Source organism: Aegilops tauschii, chromosome 7 (genome assembly GCF_002575655.3).
Source record: "Aegilops tauschii subsp. strangulata cultivar AL8/78 chromosome 7, Aet v6.0, whole genome shotgun sequence".
Taxonomy (NCBI): Eukaryota; Viridiplantae; Streptophyta; class Magnoliopsida; order Poales; family Poaceae; genus Aegilops; species Aegilops tauschii.
Window position 1 is genome coordinate 5,894,954 of NC_053041.3, and position 21,035 is coordinate 5,915,988.

General features: G+C 45.3%; 2 protein-coding genes and 1 long non-coding RNA gene across 3 annotated transcripts; 1 reads left to right on the forward strand and 2 right to left on the reverse strand.

The window, feature by feature from the left end:
- The first annotated feature begins 879 nt into the window (after window positions 1-879).
- Window positions 880-2,902, forward strand: LOC120967923 (uncharacterized). The gene is made up of 3 exons (XM_040394215.3): window positions 880-1,061; window positions 2,297-2,379; window positions 2,454-2,902. The coding sequence occupies exons 1-3, from the start codon at window positions 948-950 to the stop codon at window positions 2,557-2,559; spliced, it is 303 nt and encodes a 100-aa protein (XP_040250149.1). The 5' UTR covers window positions 880-947; the 3' UTR covers window positions 2,560-2,902.
- A 5,613-nt stretch (window positions 2,903-8,515) lies between these two features.
- LOC120969964 (uncharacterized) lies at window positions 8,516-10,742 on the reverse strand. The gene is made up of 2 exons (XR_005764646.2): window positions 9,063-10,742; window positions 8,516-8,959 (listed from the first exon to the last, which is right to left on the reverse strand). It is a non-coding gene; the product is annotated as an uncharacterized lncRNA (long non-coding RNA).
- Window positions 10,743-13,668: 2,926 nt separating this feature from the next.
- On the reverse strand, window positions 13,669-15,273 carry LOC120969781 (uncharacterized). Its single transcript, XM_040397045.3, has 3 exons — window positions 14,977-15,273; window positions 14,236-14,345; window positions 13,669-14,167 (listed from the first exon to the last, which is right to left on the reverse strand). The coding sequence occupies exons 1-3, from the start codon at window positions 15,256-15,258 to the stop codon at window positions 14,026-14,028; spliced, it is 534 nt and encodes a 177-aa protein (XP_040252979.2). The 5' UTR covers window positions 15,259-15,273; the 3' UTR covers window positions 13,669-14,025.
- Window positions 15,274-21,035: the final 5,762 nt, after the last annotated feature.

A 21,035-nucleotide genomic window follows, 5' to 3' on the forward strand; every position in this document is an offset into this window, starting at 1 on the left:
TAAAAAAATGTTCAACAATTCAAAAAATGTTCATCGAATTCAACTTTTTTGTTCGTCGGATTTGAAAAAATTCACCAAAATTCAAATTTTGTTCACCGATATAAAAAAAAGTTCATTAAATTCAAAATTTGTTCATCATTTTAAAAAATGTTCATCGAATTCAACTTTTTTTTTCATCAGATTTAAAAAAAATTCACCAACATTCAAATTTTGTTCACCGATCTAAAAAAAGTTCATTATATTCCAAATTTGTTCATCATTTTAAAAAATTCACTAAAATTAAAAAATTGTTCACCGATTTAGAAAAAATGTTCATCGAAGTCAACTTTTTTGTTTATCGAATTTTAAAAATCTTCACCAAAATGCAAAAATTATTTGACAACCAAAAAAAATGTTCATTAAATTAAAATTTTGTTCATCACTTGCAAAAAATGTTTTACAAACTCAAAATTTGTTCATTGATTTCCAAATTGTTCATGAAATGTAAAAAATCTTCATTAAAATTTAAAAAATGATCATTCTTTTGATTCGCAAATATTTTTTGAATTCAAGAACTGTTTTGATGACAATTCGCAATATTTTGAATTTTAGATGCAATCCCGAATTATTTTAATATAGAATAAAACAAAAACAGAAAATAAAAAAGGAAACGTTAAAAACAAAAACGAAAAAAAGGGGTAGCCCGCCCGGCGCATTATGGCTCGCCTTCGAGCACCCACTAGCCTAAGCGGCGCTATAAAAAAAGGCAAGGAAAACAGTGAGCAGGCCCGCTGGTTCGGGCCAGCCATCAGGCCCATGACGTGGGGATGGCGAGACCGAGACGGACACGCACGCCCTGGTCGGTCTCTCTACATTATTATTAGCCGCGAGCCCGCGACGCCAAGGCCCGACGGCAGTAGCTTCGAGCGAGTGAGAGAGTGAGAGAGGTAACCCTAGATCTGGTCCAGATGTCCATGGCGCTGCGCAACCTGGCCACGAGGATGCGGTCCCCTGCCGCCGCCGTCCTCCGTCCCCGCGTCTCGCCTCCGCCCCTCCGCTTCAGGCTCTTCAGCTCCTTGGAGGTAATTTGCCCGCCCCCTTGCTCCCCGCGCTCCGTCAAAGTCCGAGAAATTTCCGTCCGCCCCGTGCGATCCCTGCCGGCGATTGCCCTAGTTTATTACTCCGACCTGTCCGTCTGTCCGTCCGTCGTCGCGTCATTGCTTGATTCCCCGCGGTCCGGCCCCTAGATCATCACGCGCTCTCCTTGCAAGTGTGCGTGTACTCCCTCACTCTCTCTCTGATTGCAATCTGTACAAGTCTCCAAATTAACACTTTGGCCACCGATTTCTATCAAATATACATCTTGCAAGTATATTTCGTGATAACTCTCATACCGGTTCTGCTCAACATTTCCCTAGTGATATTGAGAACAATGTTTGACTAGCCAACCAGCGACCTGCATTTGCAAATCACAGGGGTCTATCCTCCTCAAGGTTGAAGCTCAACAAGGGTTTGACAAACCAAGTTGAATGATGCCATGTTTATTATTATACCGGGTCTTAAATTATTAAATACCTCCACCAACTAGTTTGAAAGTACAGAGTCGCTGTAGCTTGTCGGAGTAATTAATTAGCTGCTTTGCATAGACTGCCAAGCTGCAACTTTTATTCTTACAGTCAACTTTCTATTATCTGCCCTGTGTGATGCATTCTGATTACAGTCAACATTTGTTCGGCTCAGGGTCTAGATATCTTGCTTTGTTAGCATGGATGGGGCTGTTGACCCTCTCAGGCATCGGACAACTATGGACCTACCAGTTTTACTTTGCTCATGTCCTGGAGCTCTCTTGTTTCTGCGTACAGGAGCTCTATTGCTATTATGGCATATATTATGTATTTTGTAGGCTTCATGCGTATATGAGTTCTTATTGTTTTGATAGGTCTCTTCGCGTCATACAAATAATTCACTGCATTAGGTGCATCATAAGTGATTTTCTCTTGCCACTTGCCAATAAAGATGTGTTCGGTAGCTACAAGCTAGATCAAACATATGGCAATATGTGGTTTCAAAAGAATCACGCTTATAGCCTATTTTTGTTTTGTTAGCAAGAAAGACCACATTAGCTTGCAACTACTTCCACTGTGTTGCAGGTTATATATAATTGCAGGAATCAGACCTGCTTCAGTATATCTGTCATGTTGTAATCCCGAGACATGATATGATTGAAGATGACGTTCAGCAGCATGTTTGCCTCCTTATTCACTTGTTCTTTTCGTCGCGGACTAATGTTCTCTTTTCACTAATTTGGTGTGAACAGGAAGATCGGGAAAGTGCGATAAGGCTGTACCAAGAGAATCTAGCTACACTTGATCGAGTGAAGAAACACCAGGAATTTATGAGGTATGGAACTAGAGTTTGTTGTTGCGTGATTTCTTAAGTGAAACTATCCTAATCCCATTTCCTCCTTTCTGAAGGGCGCGCGTTGGGTTTCTCGAGAAGGGGAACAAGTGTCTGAGTTGGTCTTTGCTGCTTATGCCTATTCTCACCGTGGCTGTTATCCTGAAAGCGATCGCCGGTTAGAGGAGAAGTGATTATGCCCTGCTCTGTTTTATCTATCTATATGGCATGTACTCCCTCTGTAAACTAATATAAAAGCGTTTAGATCACTACTTTAGTATTCTAAACACTCTTATATTAGTTTACGGAGGCAGTATTATGTATTTATGAAGGAGGCACTTTGTTGCTTGGATGGCGTATGTTATGTTAGGTCGCCAAGTCAGACGTCTATTATCATGGTTGAGCACTGATACAGGCACTTGGATATAAGTTTGCCTTGGCTTGTTGAAGTAGCTTTGATGTAATCCAAAACTCTATTCCATTAAGTGCTGTGTTGTTCAGGGAGATTAAGGTATTTGTTTCTTTAGACCTTCCAGTCTTTTCAGTTATTTATGTCCCTAGAAACTGTAATAAGGTAGCTCATGTCGATCTGGTTTCGCTCGTTGAGTAATGGAAATTTGGTCCATGTCAAAAAAAAAATCTTGAGCTGCTCTGGCTTTTTACCTAATTACAAATTCATGCGCCCGCTATCTCGTCAAACCGAGCGGCCGTGGCTTGCATCGAGCGAATCATGTGGCCCACCAAATTGGCTTAAGTGTGAATGAAGATTGCAAAGCATGAGACACAACAGATCGCTTGGAACTTGAAGTAAGCACGCTATTCAATCTAGTTCTAAATCATACTCCCTCCGTCCCAGAGAAGTTGTCTCTGCGGCATTTTTTCAAAAAAAACCCTTCATGTTTGCCCGATCAAACCCGCACTCCCCTTCCATCTTCTTCCGACACCGGCCGACTCCAACGCGGCGCAGCTCCCCGCAACCGCTCTGCACCGCCGCGCAGCTCCACCACGCCGCGCTGCCGCACATATCCCCCGCACCACCGTTACGCGCTCCCCCGCAGCTCCCTCGTGCCGCACAGCCCCTAAAAACCCCCCCTTTCTCCGAGGTGACAACGGCCAGGTTACTCGAGCTCGACTCCACGCCGGACGCCGCCTCGCCCACCGCCAGACGCCGCCTCCCTCTCACCACCGGAGCTCCCCCGCCCCACGCGTCCGCCGCGTTGCTGGAGCCGGAGCCGGTCCCCGCCAGATCCTTCACCTTGCCGCCAACCTCATCCACCTCGCTCCCCTGCATACCTCCCGTCGGCACAAGCTCTCCACTTTCCCCCGTCGACAGAGCAAATGTGAGCAGACTGTTGTTGGAATTTTGCCCATGATGAACCAAACTGTCCCCAAACTGTCATGCTTGACTGAATTACTTGTTGTTGGAATTTGTTGGAATTTTGCCCATGATGAACCAAACAATTGAAGCTGGATGGTGGGGTGGGCATCATAGCCGGAGGAGCTGCCGGCGTGGTGGTATAGACGACCCATCAGGACCACTATGCAACTGCTTCAGGTGAGCTAATGTACAGGGAGTACAGGGAGTACTGTATTGTGTGAATTCACAACATTGCAAGCAAGCAGGGTGTTTTCATCTGCTGCCCAATCGCTGATGTTTGATGTCGTCCTGTTAATAATGCTTGGAGTATGAATTTGATGTCGTCATGTTAATAATGCTTGGAGTAGAAACTGATTGACATACAGCACAATTATACTGCTGTCAAAACTACTCCATACTGACACTGCTGTTAATAATGCTTGGAATATTGAATAAGATATCTTCTGTACTGTGTCAAAATTACTGCTGTCAAAACTACTCCATACACACATAAAAGAAATATTTCTTTTTCTGTGACAAACACCCCTAGCACCACTATTGGAGCCATTACTAGAGTAATGTGCTGTTCCCCGGCACAATTATACTGCTGTCAAAACTACTCCATACACACACTGTCAAAACTGACAAGATGGTGGTGAAGGTGGGAATAAATGTTCAGTATTGGTGAACATACGGTAAAGATTCAGTTAGCCTTGCACTTTGTATGCTTTCAGTATTTGTGAACATACCGTAGATAAACATACAGTATAAATTCAGTATGAACAATATTGGTGATAATTTAATTCAGTTGGTGACAAAATCACTACTTTATGTACACATTGACTGAATTTAACTTGGAGTACAGTCACTACATTGCTTCTGTGCTTACAAAATTTAGATTGAATTTCACTACCAAAAGAAAAGAAGTGGAGATTAAATGCTGCTTTCCACTTACTTCACCTGTGTGTAACTCTTTTGGTGCATTTTCTGCAGAACCTATGCGTAGCTGCAGCATACTGTGATCTTCATTTGCGTAAATCTTGACAATCATTTGATCAAACACAGAATGTTTATGCAGTATAGAGAAGTGTTGAAAATTCAGTTACCATTGTTGCTCTGTTGATCTGTTGTACTACTTGATCTACTGTTGCTATTTCTCCTGCTGTTGATCTGCTTCTTCACTCTCTGGTTCCTGTACTTCTTGATCTGCATCAGAACTAATTGTTGATGCTGGCATCAAACATTATAATGACTGAATTTGATCTACTCCAATAATTATTCATTGACATGATTAATTGACACAAGTAATTGACAGAATCTGGAGTAATTGATTATTTCCAAAATCTGGAGCAATCTTCTAAAGTTACATGATCAGTTGTGCTTGACTCAAAATTTTGACAGGAAAATTTTGAATGATTTAATACTGACAACTCTACATCTCTGTAATTGTATGACACTGATTGTGGTGCTGTTATGTGTGTTGGAGTAACATCTCTGTAATTGTATGACACTGAATGTGTGGAGTAACATCTTTTACATCTCTGTTCTGGTCAAAACTGAATGTTGATTGCTTGCATCATCTACTCTGAATGATTTTATACTGACAACTTCAGCATCTATAGACTTTGTGTTGTGGCAGCAGCTAAAAACCCTACATCTTGTCTCTCTGTTTTTTAAAGCTGTTGTTTCAATTGTTACTGAACCTTGTTAAGTTTTAAACAAAATGATTACTAGTGCATCTAGGAATCATTTAAGTTCTTCTGCTATATGAAGTGGTGCTGCTATATGACCATGCTGGAATATGCATTTACATAGACTGACTGATGGCTCAACATATTCTTAACTTTGTTACTGTATTTATCTAGAGATGGGAGTATATCACCATGTCCTGACTTTGTTACTCTCGCACTCACCTACGCTGCTCTTGCACTGATTTCAGTTCCCTCTTTCAGTTGTTCTGTTGCATGACCATGTATAGATAGAAGTTGTTCCCTCTGGTCCAAATAGGTGAGCGAGCCATCCATCGAATTGCCTGCAAAAATTTGCATACTCCATGTGTGTTCACTGAATTTTCAGTGCACTCATGGAAGCATGCATTTTCCAATCAATTAACAGTAACAACTGATTCCTTTGGTCTGTCCTTAAAAATTATCAGATGCACTGTTTAGAATCCAGTTTTTTGATTTGGGGAACTATAAAAGCTGACAGAAATTGACAGGTTTTGAGCATCAAGAGATCTGAATGCAGTTAACTTGTGTTGAAAAGTTAACTGAATTTTTTTTGTATCAACATTGCACCATTTCAGCATGACAACTCAACTCAACTAACCTCAACTCGATTCAGCAATTATCTTGCAGGTTCTCCAGACACAACAATAATCTTCAGACTCACACCACTAGTTGAACAGCAGCAGTAGCAGAGGCGGGCGGGGCAGACTCACCAGCACCAGTACGAGCAGAGTCGGGGCAAGGGAAAGGGAAGAAGCATCATCAGAGGTCCACGTCGGCGTCGCCCACCAGCAGTAGCAACATCAGAGGCGGGAGTGGCCGGAATTGTCCACGGCGCCGGCGGCCGAAGCGGACGAAGTTGGAGGCGCAGGTTTGTGGCCGTGGGCGGCGAAGGTGGTTGCGCAGGTGAGCGACCGCGAGCGGCGCAGGTGGGCGACCGCGTGCGGCGAGATTCAACGGGGCCGGCGGCGCAGGTTGCCTTCGCGGCGGGCGCCGCAGGTGGGAAGCCTCGGCGCACGTCCTGGCGGGCGGCGGCGCTGGTGTTGGTCGCGGCGCAGGTGGGAAGCCGGCGATGGCTGCGAGGCGCGGGCGACGGGGGAGCACGAAGGAAGAAGAAGGAGTTATTCCTGACGGGTTTAAAACTCTGAGGCTTTTTTTGCAAAAAAATAAATACGCTTGCTGGGGACAACTTTTCTCGGACGGAGGGAGTAGTAAAGTTAAAATTTACCATATTTGTGGCCGAAAGTGTCGTCCCGTGTGGTGCATGAGCGTGCGACCACACAAATGCATGCACTTTGTCTGTAAGACGTTTTTCTGACTCTAGAATCCCGTGGCCCATTCCAGCAGGCAAACATACCTGGATTACCTCAGTTTTAAAATTCAGGTGCAATACAGTTGTTTGAATATACTAGTAAGCTTGCACGTGCAATGCACGTCTCCCTCAAAGAAAATCTTTGCTTATAGAACCCTTCTAAGCCGTCTATGTTGCATTGTCTACGGCACATTGGATAATCTATGATGAATGCAATATGAAAGCTCACTTAGTCACCACAAATTTAGAAATATCTGGACCCAAAATTTCAAACATGTATCTAGAATTACTGGAAATGCCTTTTACAAATATAAAGAAGACATGTTAGCTCTTGACAACTTTGCTGAATTCAGAAATATACGTGTCTTACGGCAATCTCCACGTCACCTCACCGTTGCCGGCAAGCGGAACCGCTATGCAGCAACTGTGATTAGCTAATTAGCCATTAAAAATAAGAATATACTCCTTGCTATGTGCCGGCCGCCGCCACGAGGGCCTTGCTTGGGTCGACTGTTTTCGCTCGGCTGCCCATAAGTGATGCTGTGCCCTGTGCCTTGCTATGTAATATGTCCTTCCATGTATCTCTCTCACTCTTTGTAATACCCTCTGACCATCCTGGCAATTTGGGCATTTTTTAACTTCAAAAATGTTATATATGACTTACAATAGGATCACCAATCGAAACAAATATGATGTACTCAACTGTTAATTCAACATCACTCGACAACATAATGGACGCGGTAGGCGAAAAAATATGACGACCTGAATTCTAATGCACAAAGGATCTAGTTGACAACGTTAAGTGGGCACAAGGACAACGGAATCTTCAGAATTAGTGATTGCAGCAAAATCCATATAACATGACACATGAAACAACAATCACCCTGACCCTGCTGCCTAGTTTGACTTCAACAAAGTATTACGAACAGTCATGTCTAATTGAATTTAGACCATACGAAAAGCAGACCAAGGCTAATTGCTTGTCTTGTAGTTTCATGTAAAATTTATATAGTACAAGAAAGTTCATCAGAAATTTTGGTCAAATAGAAAGCCAATCAAAAGCTTACTGCTAACTGGTCAAATAGAAAGAAGACAAGCTAACTGCTACAGGTCAATCAAAAGCTTAAACACCATGTTTCAAGGAAACGCAGAACAAGTCCAATTGAGCAGCATCAAACCAATCAAAGCTTGCAGTCGAGTGATACAGATGTGGTGGATGATTCCATATAACTAAAACATGTAACAGAAGGGAAAAAGTTCTGTAAAGAATGCACATAACCTATTTAATACTCGTATTCCTTCCTCTTCACTTCCATCTGAATCCACTCTTACATCAAAACGTTGCACAATCCATGTGGACTGAACTGATAATAAAGTGCACCCTTAAGTGTTTGGCATTTTGTCCCTGTTAATCGTGTTCATGCAATGCATGTGTTGACTTATAAAGCCAAAATGGAAAGTCTTAATTGCAGATGAAAGTTAAGAGCATAAAATGCTTCCACTCATTGGAAATTAAATTCATACATGACATGCTACCTCTAAGCAATATACTGAAACAAGGTCAAGATTCAAACAAGAATATGTCGCCACTCTGTTTGCACAAGCATTCAGTCAAAAATTCAGTATGCACGCCCATACTGACAATAAAAAATTCAGAATGTGCGACATACTGTCAAAAAATTCAGAATGCATGCCCATGCTGACAAAAAATTCAGAAACAGACATCATCCATACCAAAGCTGGTATCAGTTTGAACAGGAGTTTCATTTTTATTCAGAAACGAGTCATTAACACATCCATCAGCACAGCAATACATTGAGCAAGCATGCAAACAAGTCAGATTCTACAGGAAATCAAACACATTCTCGCCGCACACTCTTAGCTACACAACACAATGGTCTACAGTAAAGAAACGAAGGTTGTAACAACATCTCCAAAGAACGTGTACTGCAACTGCTGCTCCCATTTGCCCACATCAAAGTTTATTATCCGCCCATCTTTGTCCGCTTGCACACGATAAGTGAAGCGCAGATCTCTCGAACCAAGTTCAGCAAAAACCTCCATAATTTTCCTAACATCATCTTCTGTTTGCTCCCTGCTAATTTTACCACACAAATTCTTCAGAGCTCTTATTAGTGCAGGGCATTCGCATCGGCACAATCTAATGTTCTCCATCCCAGGTTTCCCCTGCAAAACCATACTCAAACAAGCACCATGTGTCAGGTTTAATAAACACCCAGGAGCAAAAAGATTAACAGATTTAGTCCAGATATAAGTTACAAATGCGTACCGCACAGCCACAAACAATTCCCTGCATGCATTCCTCTCCACATTCAGTCTACTCTTGCCATACCTTATTCCAAACCCCTTCTCCCACAAGCAGGGGCGGAGCTTAGTTGGGGCAGACCTGGGCCATGGCCCGCCCAAGATTTTGACAAAAAAAATAATACCTATACTTTTGTAGCCCAGCCCAGTAACCATGCAACCTATATTCAGGCTACTACTCGTCGATGCAAAAGCCAGCAGGGTTCGAGGAGACGCAGTACCCGCTGGCGGAGGCCAGCGTTATACATGCGCAACAAGATGCATCTGCTCGTCTAGATTTAGTGCTGGCACAAAATAGAGAGCAGCCGCCATAGGTCCAACAGCCATGCAGGAGCAGCCTCATAGCAAGCAGCGTCCAGCCGGCGGCCAAGGCAGCAACCAAGCAGTGCATCTTCAATTCCCTTGCAATTGCGAGTCTATACAGAATAGTTACTCTAATTTATTTCCCCAAATTCTGAGTTCGCTAACTCATGGCCTGATTTTTTCGCTCAACTATCCTTTACATTCTAAAATTTGCAGTGGTGAGCCGCCTTCTTGTCTGCAATTGCAGACTAGCTAGATACTGTATATAGTTGTGCTTTCCTTTGAGTTGGCCCGCCCAGGTTTTTCTTCGAAGCTCCGCCACTGCCCACGAGTAGAGATTGTAAAAATCGTAGGCCTCGCCGAGTGTATCAAAGCTTGTACCCAGGGCAGGCACGATTACATTTTCACCCGGTTTATCAGCGAATCCACGAATTGCTTTCTCAAGGGCGCTGGGCCGCCCAGGGCAAGGCCGCCCTTCCTGGAGCAGCAGCTCCAATTCTCACCCTGCGTTTCATAAAAAATCAAACTGTCACATCTTGTTTTCTGATAAAACATCACAGATGATGCTTCCTCATGTACACATTCATTGGTTTGACACTTTTCTTTTTCCTCTGATCTCATCTCACCTAAATCAGGCAAACAGTGTGGAATCCAAACATCTATATGCAAAAGATTACCTTCTAGGCCATCCTAGACTTCTTGGGTTTAGGATTTAAGTTTGTAATTACAAGTTTGTCAGCTCAATTCTGCTATTTACTCACTCATATCAGTAACCAGTATCAAGGAAACCAACCCACATTGCTATTTTTTTATTGTACATCATGTGATGGATGCTAGTGTATATTCATTACTGGTTAGGAGTAAAAGCAAAACAGTTTCTGGCAAAATCTATTTACCTTTTGTAGTTTCAGCACGATTTCATTATTCGAAAAAAATACAACTAAAATCCTTTTCCAAAACAACCTAGATGATGTTTTTTCTCTCTACATTCATTTGTCTTTGGCACCTCATACGTCATCTTTTTTCCATTTACGAGATACACCCGCTATGAATGTGTCCATCTGAAGACTGTAATCAAAAGTTTCCAACTGAATTGTGCTATATTGGAATCTAGTATCCAGAAAAAGCAACCAACCTTTTTGTATTGCTTTTTTTATCATCTGCTGTGTGCTAGTACCTGTCGCCATGGGGGGTAGCTCTTCAGGTCCTACCGCGACCGTGGGGTAGTGCAGCGGCTCGGTTGGAAGCTCGTTGTCGTTCACCTCCTCCATCACGGTGGTCCTGCACCAGCCAGATTTGGGACTATGACACAGATTCTCCCTGGAAAATCCACAAAACATAAACTGCACTAAGGATCTGCGGCGGAGAAAGAGGGGGGGGGGGGGGGGGGGTTACCTTAGGAAGTCACAGTCGTCAATGGAGATCCAACAGGCGTAGCAAGAGGTAGGAGACAGCCCCGCCATGGATCCATTCCTCATTTACTACCATAGGGCACCGCCGCCTACCGGAAAGCCGATTTCCTGAGCTACGGATCAGGAAAAGATCACAGTCCCGAGCTACGGCTCTGCTCTTCTTCCATCACGGCCGCATCTGCGCGCGCCGTGACCAGCAACACGTATGCCCCCGCCGTCTACCGCATTTCCTCCTCACCTAATTAAAAAACGATCCACCGACTGGCTCAGTAATTAAATGTGACGCATCCCGATGACAAAACAAGCCGCCCAGATACCGATCGCACTTGTGCTCGCGAGCAGAACAACCGCGTCCATGCTTTGGCTTCTTCAGCATCCTCACAGCACTTCCAAGTACGCACATATAGAGAATATGCCCGAGCCCTCCCAGTCCCGCATCACCGCAGCCGTGCTTGTTGCTTGAACAGTGGCCTGAATTAAGCTCCCCTGACAACACCGATCTAACAGGAATAAATTGTGCATATCATCTTTACCGTCAAGACATTGTTGCACAGCAATCCCATATGTGCAAGCTGGCTGCATTCACACTCAAACTCTTTAGCGCCATCCAACACTGTCATCGTGTATGATAACCCGCACCATTTTTCCCAACTACACATCAATGTGCTTATGGGATGGTCAGTGAACCGTCTCTCCAAAATGTGGCGACAGCGAGTGGTTGTGGCTTGTGCTCAGCAAAGTACCATCCATTGTCCTCTGTTCTAAGTAGTCTTATGAGCACGGGACACTCGCAGCAACATGACCTGGTGTTCTTGACTCCCGCTTTGCCCCGCACAGTAGTCACACTAAATCTCAGAACAGACAAGACTTTAACAACACAATAAGCAGTGGTAAAAACAGATAGGAACCGATGAACTATCTGGCATCTATATAGGTTCGTGCTTACCAAACAACCGCAGACAATCTCCTGCACGCATTTAGTCCTCCCAACATTAACCCTGCTCTTGCCCTATCTTATTCCAAACATTTTTTTTTCTCATGAATATAGGTTGCAAAAGTCATACGCCTCCCTGAGCGAATCAAAACTTGTCCCAATGGCCGGCATAATGACATTTTCTATAGGGTTCTCTACAAAACTCTCACTGATTTCTCAAATGCAGTAACGTGTGAGGGTCACAGTGTCCAGCAAGGCACTGCTGCTCCAATCCTCACCCTGCAACATTTCTGCCATTAGCACTAGCAGGTACACATAACAAACGCCGCGGCATACCCTGCATTTTTTATGTTCACCAGCAAATGAAACCATGTTGCTGTCTACTAGTATCTCTGAACTTTCCTAATTCAATACCCCTTCTGTATTCGCCTCGTACCAAATCAGCCCACAGCCTCACCTTCTGTACTGCTTACCCAATAGGCCAATAGCTACTCTGTTTCTAAATTATTCGGTCTCAAGTGTATTCCTTCCTATATCATCACACAGCCCCACCTTATGCACTGCTTACCTAATAGGTACTCTGATTCTAAAATAAATTTATATTCATTCTCAAGTGTTTTCCTTCCTTTCTAAATTAGATTTATATTCATGGTTTTAACTTTCTATTACCTCCCCTGATACCCATAGCTTTTCTGTTCCTAATTATGTCATGTGCCTGTACTTACTAGTCTTAGATCTGTAATGATTCCTAGCGACCCACCCTAGTTCAAACACAGTAGCTCATCATCACAATAGCATCAATTTTTCGGTACAGACTGATGATTGCAAACAAATCCTTTTTCATTTCGAACAAATTCAGCATCAACACAAAGCAACAATTTTCGCTGCACATTACACATTAACAGGGTCGTATGTTTACTAGGAAATCAATATTTCCTAGCAAATTTTCCGGCATCAACATAGTATATATGTCCTAGCAAATCCATATTTGACCGACGCATTCTAGGCTATATATATGTAGAGGGAAAATGCGAAAAAAAGCTTACTCACTGTTGCACACACCTTTTTGTCCAACCAGTGGTCTGTGGGTTATCTTGCCAGTGGAGAGCTCGGATGCCTGATCTCACCGGTCGCTTCTCCCTAACAGATCTGGGCGTCTGTGGCGACAGCAGCAGGCACCGAGCCGTCCGCGGCAAGCGGAACTACACCTCCTGCGCCGCACGCCACCAGATCCATGGGGTAGTGCTCTCATCAACATCCTCAACCGAGGAGATTCTGGATCCCGTCACATGAGGACAGAAGAATCGAAGGGAAATTCAGTCAAAACGCAAAGTAATGACCAAGGGCCAAATCCTCCAGAGTCTAGAACCACACAAATCAAAGGCTCTTACCTGCTAATTGGCTGCATGAGAAACTCCATCGCCGGGAAATCGAGACCCTCCCCTCCGGACGAACTCGGCTCCGAAAACAGCTCCCCACAAATTCTGAGCGGCCCCCGAACAACAGAAGACTGTGCGAACAATTACTCTCATCACCAACCCGAGGTGGAGAAGCAAACTTTCTGGTCTACGGACCAACACCTCATCAAACGTCCTGATCCAAGGATCAGGAAAATCTCGGCGACGACGGACACAAATGACGGAGACCGCTTACCTGGCCCACAACCAGGCCGACCACATACATGCTATACGGCGCTATGGATAACGAGCTCATATGCGCTCGTGCACACAAACTCCGCGTCCGTGGCTGCTTTGTGTATGAACAATAAATAAACCTGCTTTTCAGAGAAATTTGGACTCCTATAAAGACTCTAAGGCAAAAGGTTGACTTGTTAAAACTAAGTAATGGTTATCAAGCACAGGGATACCACAACTGTGTCATCAAGAAGTGCAGTAAATTGTTGTACAAAAGGAGAAGAAAACTTGTGCCACGAATTAGACATTCAGATTACATTACAAAAGGTATGAGCGAAACAACATATTGTCTGGTTTTTCCGCTGGCATGGCAGCTGATTCAACGGGTAGGTCTAGGAATCATACATCTTAACAGCCAAATCGAAAATGGGGTCGAGTAAGTTTCAACTCAGCAGCAGTGCTGCATTTGCTCTTTCAGAAGAGAAGCAAGCTAAACCCAGTGAGAGTAGAGAGACGTCCGTAACTGGAGTTCTGTTACATAATTTATATATATATATATATATATTAGTACTACTACTTCAGAGCGCTGGCAGTAGAGTAGAGACATACAGCTACCAGCTACGCCATAAGCAGTATGAGCGCAAGTCACTGCTCTGGTTGAGCTTCAGCTGCAGGGCGCAACTTGGGGGCGGTCAACATGGCCGTGAAAAAAATGCCAGCGCTAAACCATCTCTTCACTGTTCCAAACATGTCCTTCATCAGGTAAGGCACCTTCTCCTTCTCCCTCCTAGAGAAAAAATTAGTAAGATAGCGTTGGGCGCAGATATAATTTAAGGATCATGAGGAAGACTATACCTCACTCCTTCCCAGGCTTCATCTATCTGTTTGCCAATCAACTCGACCTCACGCAGGACCTCCTCTTGACTTGCCTTGTTCAAATCAAGTCTTTTGCCCTGCTGTCCACCCTACAAACGCAGCATCGAAAGCGTAAATAGCTTATAGACAGCATTGCAACCATCAAAATCTGAAAGCATGATAATCAAGGGCATAACAAGAATGAGCTTTCTTTACACAGGCATATTATACCCTATAATAGTTGATGCTTAGACAGTATTTTGCAAGCATCAAAATATGAAAGCCTGATAATTTAGAACTATAACGGCTCATCCTTGAACACATATGTCCTGAGCACTTTACACAGGCATATTATACCCTACAATTCTTCATGGTTTTCTTTGGGTGGGGTAATACCATCTTCAAAGAAATTCGCTTTTAAACTTTCTTAAAAAAGCTTTGGGTTGGTAGAGAGGCTGTTATCATCTGCTAGCAGTATGGCTTCCATTATTGCCTTGAAACAAAGAGCATTTTGTGGCTTCTAAAAAGAGTTGAGTTTCCGCATACAATTACAACACAGGTAGAGATGTGGTATGAGCAAACTAAGTAAACTCACTAGCAAGGAGTTGTGTTGTCTGCGGTGGGTGAAGCCAGAGAAAGGAAATCAAGTCGTGCAAGGCACATCACCACACCACTCCAGTACAAATCGGACAGGAACTCGTGGTACGAAGTGAGGATCAACAATCAATCAGGGAGGGCAACCTGCGCGGAGGTGCTGCAGAAGAACCTTGGACGAACGCGGGCCGCCAGCGCCGGCAGGTCGCGGGGAGCCGGCGGAGGCACGCGTAGGGCGGAGGAACGCATCCTGGCGGAGAGTGTGCGCAGCGCCATGGCTCGCCGAGAGGGCGGGGGCGGGGGCGGGGGCGGGGACGGCGGCGGCGGCGGCGGCGGACGGCTAGGGTTTGCGAGAGCGAGACGGCCACGTTTGCGATCCTCGGCCTGCTCATCTTCTTGGGCCGCCCATAATACTACTCCTGGCCTCATGCCCTCTTTCCCTCCCACGTATTTCTTTTTAAGTGAGAAAATCACTAGCTAAAGATAACAGTGCCTTTGTGTCCAAACAAAAAGCTAAATGCAATTCTGTATATGAGGGTGATATAATAAAATCACTCTTCTTGATGGTGATATAAATGGAATTCCCTATATGATGCATTCTGCGTCAAACTGTCGTTCCTTCACACAAGGAGCAACGCACATGGCCTGGCCCAAATAGGCGTTTCTTTCACATGCAAAATAACTAAATTTTTGGAAGATTCAAAAATCAAATTAAATTTTGGGAACGTTCCAATCATGTTTTCTTCTTATTTGTTTTCCGGGTTACATTTTTCCTTTTTCTTCCCTTTTTGTTTTTCTATTTACAAATTTTCAAATCTTCAAAAATGTTTGAGAATTTATAAAAAAAATCTCGTTTAAAAAATTGAAGTATTAAAAAAAATAGTTTCACATTTCCAAAAAATGTTTGATTTTTTTAAACACATATTTAAAAAACTATTCGCGTTTTGAAACAAATTCTAGGATTTCAAATATATGGGATCGCAACAGTTTTCGAGGGTAGAGTATTCAACCCAAATTTATAGATTCGACACAAGGGGAGCCAAAGAATATTTGCAAGTATTAGCAGCTGAGTTGTCCATTCAACCACACCTAAAGATTGATTATCTGCAGCAAGTGATCAGTAGCAAAGTAATATGATAGTTTTGATAGTAGTGACAGCAGCAATAGTAACGGTAACAATGATAGCAGTAGTTTTGTAGCAAGTGCAACAGTAACGATAACAGTAGTAACTTAGCAGAAACAATATACGATAAATTCGTAGGCATTGGATTGGTAATTTGTTGGATGATATTCATCATGCGACAGTCATAACCTAGGGCGACGACACTAGCTCCAGTTCATAAATATAATGTAGGCATGTATTCCATAAATAGTCATACGTGCTTATGAAAAGAACTTGCATGCCATCTTTTGTCCTACCCTCCTGTGGCAGCAGGGTCCAATTAGAAACTAAGAGATATTAAGGCCTTTCTTTTAATAGAGAACCGGAACAAAGCATTAACACACGGTTAATACATTAACTCCTCAAACTACGGTCATCACCGGGAGTGGTCCCGACTATTGTCACCCCGGGGTTGCCGGATCATAACACGTAGTAGGTGACTATAACTTGCAAGATCGGATCTAGAACATGGATATAATTGTGATAACATAAACGGTTCAGATCTGAAATCATGGCACCCGGGCCCAAAGTGACAAGCATTAAGCATGGCAAAGTCATAGCAACATCAATCTCAGAACATAGTGGATACTAGGGACCAAGCCCTAACAAAACTAACTAGATTACATAATAAATCTCATCCAACTCCTCACCGACCAACGAGCCTACGAAGGAATTACTCCCGGTGGGGAGCATCATGGAATTGGCGACGGAGAAGGGTTGGTGATGATGAAGAACGAAGACCCCCCTCTCCGGAGCCCCAAACGGACTCCAGATCTGACCTCCCGATGAAGAACCGGAGGTGAAGGCGGCTTCATCTCGTGGATCGCGATAATTCTTTCTCCCTTTTTTTCTGGAAAAATATGATTTTATAGCATCGGTTTCAGGGTCTGCGGGGCCACCAGGTGGGGACAACCCACCTGGGCGCGCCTGGGGGAGGCCGGCGCGCCCTGGTGGGTTGTGCTCACCCAGGTGCCCCCCTCAGGTGACTCTTGGCTCCAGAAATTCTCTTTTATTGTATAAAAAATCCTCACAAAGTTTCGTTCCATTCCGAGAACTTTTATTTCTGCACAAAAACAACACCATGGTAGTTCTGCTGAAAACATCGTCAGTCAGGGGGTTAGTTTCATTCAAATCATGCAAATTAGAGTCCAAAACAAGAGGAAAAGTGTTAGGAAAAGTAGATACGTTGGAGACGTATCAGGCGCCCCCTTTCCTTTCTCCCTCGAGGAGGGAAAGGCAGGAGGGGCCACCCATTCTCCTTTCCTTCCCCTAGGGTCGGCTAGCCAAGGGATGGGGCGCACCAGCCCCCTAGTGGGCTGGTCTGTCCCCTCCTTTGGCCCATAAGGCCCATACACTTGCCGGGGGTGCCCGGAACCCTTTCTGGTGACCTGATGAGTACCCGGTGCACTCTGAAACTATTCCGGTGTCCGAATACCATCGTCCTAGATATCAATCTTAACCTCTCGACCATTTCGAGACTCCTCGTCATGTCAGTGATCTCATCCGGGACTCCGAACAAAATTCGGTCACCAAATCATATAACTCATATAACACTATATCGTCAACGAACGTTAAGCGTGCGGACCCTACGGGTTCAAAAACTATGTATACATGACTGAGACACATCTCCGGTCAATAACCAATAGCGGAACCTGGATGCCCATATTGGTTCCTACATGTTCTACGAAGATCTTTATCGGTCTAACCGTTATGACAACATACGCAATTCCCTTTGTCTGTCGGTATGTTACTTGCCCGAGATTCGATCATCGGTATCTCTATACCTAGTTCAATCTCGTTACCAGCAAGTCTCTTTACTCGTTCTGTAATACATCATCTTAACTAACTCATTAGTCATTTGCTTGCAAGGCTTCTTTTGATGTGTATTGCCGAGAGGGCCTAGAGATACCTCTCCGACACTCGGAGTGACAAATCCCAATCTCGATCCATGCTAACTCAACAAACACCTTCGGAGATACCTGTAGAGCATCTTTATGATCACCTAGTTATGTTGTGACGTTTGATAGCACACAAGGCATTCCTCCGGTATCCGGGAGTTTCATGATCTCATGGTCTAAGGAACATGTATTTGACATACAAGAAAGCAGTAGCAATAAACTTACGATCAAATGCTAAGCTAACGGATGGGTCTTGTCCATCACATCATTCTTCCAATGATGTGATCCCGTCATCAAATGACAACTCATGTCTATGGTTAGGAAACCTTAACCATCTTTGATTAATGAGCTAGTCTAGTAGAGGCTTACTAGGGACACGATATTTGTTTATGTATTCACATATGTATTTAAGTTCCCGGTCAATACAATTCTAGCATGAATAATAAACCTTTATCATGATTAAGGAAATATAATAACCATTTTATTATTGCCTCTAGGGCATATTTCCATCAGGCATATGGTATTCCGGCGGATCTACTTGATAACCACTTGGCCATGGGTGAGAGTCAAGCCATCATGTGTGTCAAGCGCTTCGCAGTTGGAATTGTGCAGGTGTTTAGTCCGGAATATTTGAGAGCTTCCAATGCCAAAGACACCACAAGGCTTTTGGAGGTCAAAAAAGCTCGCGGGTTCCCATGTACGCTTGGCTCAATAAATTGCACGCATTGGAGTTGGAAGAACTGTCCTGCGACATGGCATGGACAATTCCACGACCACAAAAACGGTTCCACTATAATCCTTGAAGCGGTGGCCGATCATGAGACTTGGATTTGGCATGCTTTTTTCGAAATGTCTGGATCTTGCAATGACATCAATGTTCTTCAACGGTCACCACTCATGAATAGGATTGCAAATGGTGAAACTCCACCGATGATGTTTGTAGCAAATGGCCACAAATACAACTATGGCTACTATCTTGCGGATGGCATCTACCCAAGTTGGCAACCATTTGTGAAGCCGTTGAAGGCACCAGGTAAGAAAAATCTTAATTTCCACAATGCTCAAGCGGCGGCTAGGAAAGATGTGGAGAGAGCTTTTGGGATTTCACAAACCCAATTTGCTATTGTGAGGGGACCGGCTAGATTTTGGGATCAAAAAATCATTTGGTACATCATGAACGATTGTGTGATCATGCATAACATGATCATCGAGAATGAGTGTGGGCAAGATTTAGACTGTTCTCAGTATGAGTTGATGGGACATCCCGTGCTAGTGCGGAGAAGGGCTGTGAGGGTGGCCCACTTTGTTGCCTCCTATCATGCCATTCGACGTGTCGAAACGCATGATGAGCTTCAAAATGATCTAGTCGAGGAGTGGTGGACATGGAATGAGCAACAAAACTAGTTTGATGTTGTATGTTTGTTGTATTGTTGACTATTTATTGTATTGTTAATGAACTATTTGTTGTATTATTCATGAACTATTTGTTGTATTGAAGATAAACTATTTGTTTGAGTTGTAATAATAATTGAAGTATTTATTATTGATTTTCTTTTGCGTGTTTGATCTTCTTGGTTCTATGTTTGAGTGGAAATGTTGTTTGTGCTGAACGTGTGCTGGAGTTTAGTGCGCCTGCTAGAGCGCTATCTGCGGCGCGCAAATATTATAGCGCTTCTGGTAAAGCAAAACACCAACCCAGCACACTACAACGCTATTTCGGCGCTGTAAAAAAAATATCGCCCCGCGCTACCACTCGTCTGTTGGAGATGCTCTAATATAAGATTTAGAGCATCTCCAGCCGCGCCCCCAACAGCCCCCCCCCAAGGCATTTTTTAGCGCCGGCGCCCGAAAATCGGCCCAGTCGCGCCCCAGGATCTCATTTAGTGTCGGTTTGGGCCGAAATAACAGCCGACGAACCCGAGCTGAACCCAAGCGCCCGAGGGTAGCCTGGGGGCGCCGGCAGAAGCGAAAAGGGGCGTGGGGCCGCTCTGTCGGCGAGAGGAGGCCCTTTTCCCGCCGTTTCCTCCCGCTTTCCTCCCTCGACTTCCTCCATTCCTCCCGCCAATCTCCTCCTCCTCCCCTCCCGTCCCAGCCAGCCGCCATGCCGCCGAAGAAGTACGTGCCCCCCGCGCTGCGACGGATGCCACCGCCACCGCCGCCGCCACCCAGACGAAGCAGAGGAAGCAGAGGGTGCCGCCGTCCAAGCCCCCGGGCATGTGTAACGCCAACTGGAGGGCGAAAGTTCAGCGTCGGGAGGCTGTCACCACCGACCGGCGGAACAGGGCCAACGCCAAGAAGGCCCGAGATAGGGCGGCGCTCGCGGCTGCGGCGGCGGCGGAGCAGGCGGAGCGCGCGGCCGAACATGCCGAGGCGGCTCGCGCGGGGATGATGAATCCACCGGGCGGCCACGACCTGTACGCGTCCTGGAGCCAGCAAAGCATCGAGTCTCCGGCAAGCTTCTTGTCGTCGCCACAACCCTGGGGCTGCACCCCGTCGCCGGGCTACGCCGACAGCGACGCGCACGGCGGGTTCAACCCCAACATCACCTTCCCCCATGGTCACCCCGCCCAGCTCACGCCCTCGCTCACCTTCGCCGGCGTGCAGTACCCTCCGTACACCTACTCGCCGCCGGCCTAAGCAGCCTCCCCGACGCCACCTCTCCGCCGTGGCGCGCTGCTCTTCTCACAAGCCTCCTCGTCGCATCTCGGCGACACCGACGCGACTGAGGCCGACATGGCCGACATCATCACGACCGGCTCGGCCGCCGCCTCCCCCGGGTTCACTGCCCAAGACGACACAATGGACCTCAACGGCGACATGGACGGCGAGCTCGACTACGGCAAGGAGGAGGAGGAGGAGGAGGAGCCGGCGCCAGCTCCGGCGAGGAAAGGGAAGAAGAAGAAGTGGGCGGCCAGGACCGGCGAGCCGCGCGTCAAGTGGGCGTCCAAGGAGGACGAGTGCCTCGTCGAAGCGTGGAAAGTCGCCTGCCTCGACCCGATCACCGGCACGAACCAGAGTGTCGACACGTATTGGGAGTGCATTAAGGCCGAGTTCGACGAGCGCAAGCTCGTCGACCCCTACTTCAAAGGCGTCTACATGCAGCGCGGGTCGAAGGCAATGGCGAACCATTGGGTGCTCATCCAAAC

What these genes read in the sequence shown, in the direction of transcription:
- LOC120967923 (XM_040394215.3), top strand. Translation starts at nt 948, where the DNA reads ATGTCCATGGCGCTGCGCAACCTGGCCACGAGGATGCGGTCCCCTGCC. An exon ending in GGCTCTTCAGCTCCTTGGAG is followed by an intron (nt 1,062 to 2,296) that starts GTAATTTGCCCG and finishes TGGTGTGAACAG; the next exon opens with GAAGATCGGGAAAGTGCGAT. An exon ending in AAACACCAGGAATTTATGAG is followed by an intron (nt 2,380 to 2,453) that starts GTATGGAACTAG and finishes TCCTTTCTGAAG; the next exon opens with GGCGCGCGTTGGGTTTCTCG.
- LOC120969781 (XM_040397045.3), bottom strand. Translation starts at nt 15,258, where the DNA reads ATGAGGCCAGGAGTAGTATTATGGGCGGCCCAAGAAGATGAGCAGGCC. An exon ending in TCTGCAGCACCTCCGCGCAG is followed by an intron (nt 14,346 to 14,976) that starts GTTGCCCTCCCT and finishes CTGCGTTTGTAG; the next exon opens with GGTGGACAGCAGGGCAAAAG. An exon ending in GAAGCCTGGGAAGGAGTGAG is followed by an intron (nt 14,168 to 14,235) that starts GTATAGTCTTCC and finishes TTTTTTCTCTAG; the next exon opens with GAGGGAGAAGGAGAAGGTGC.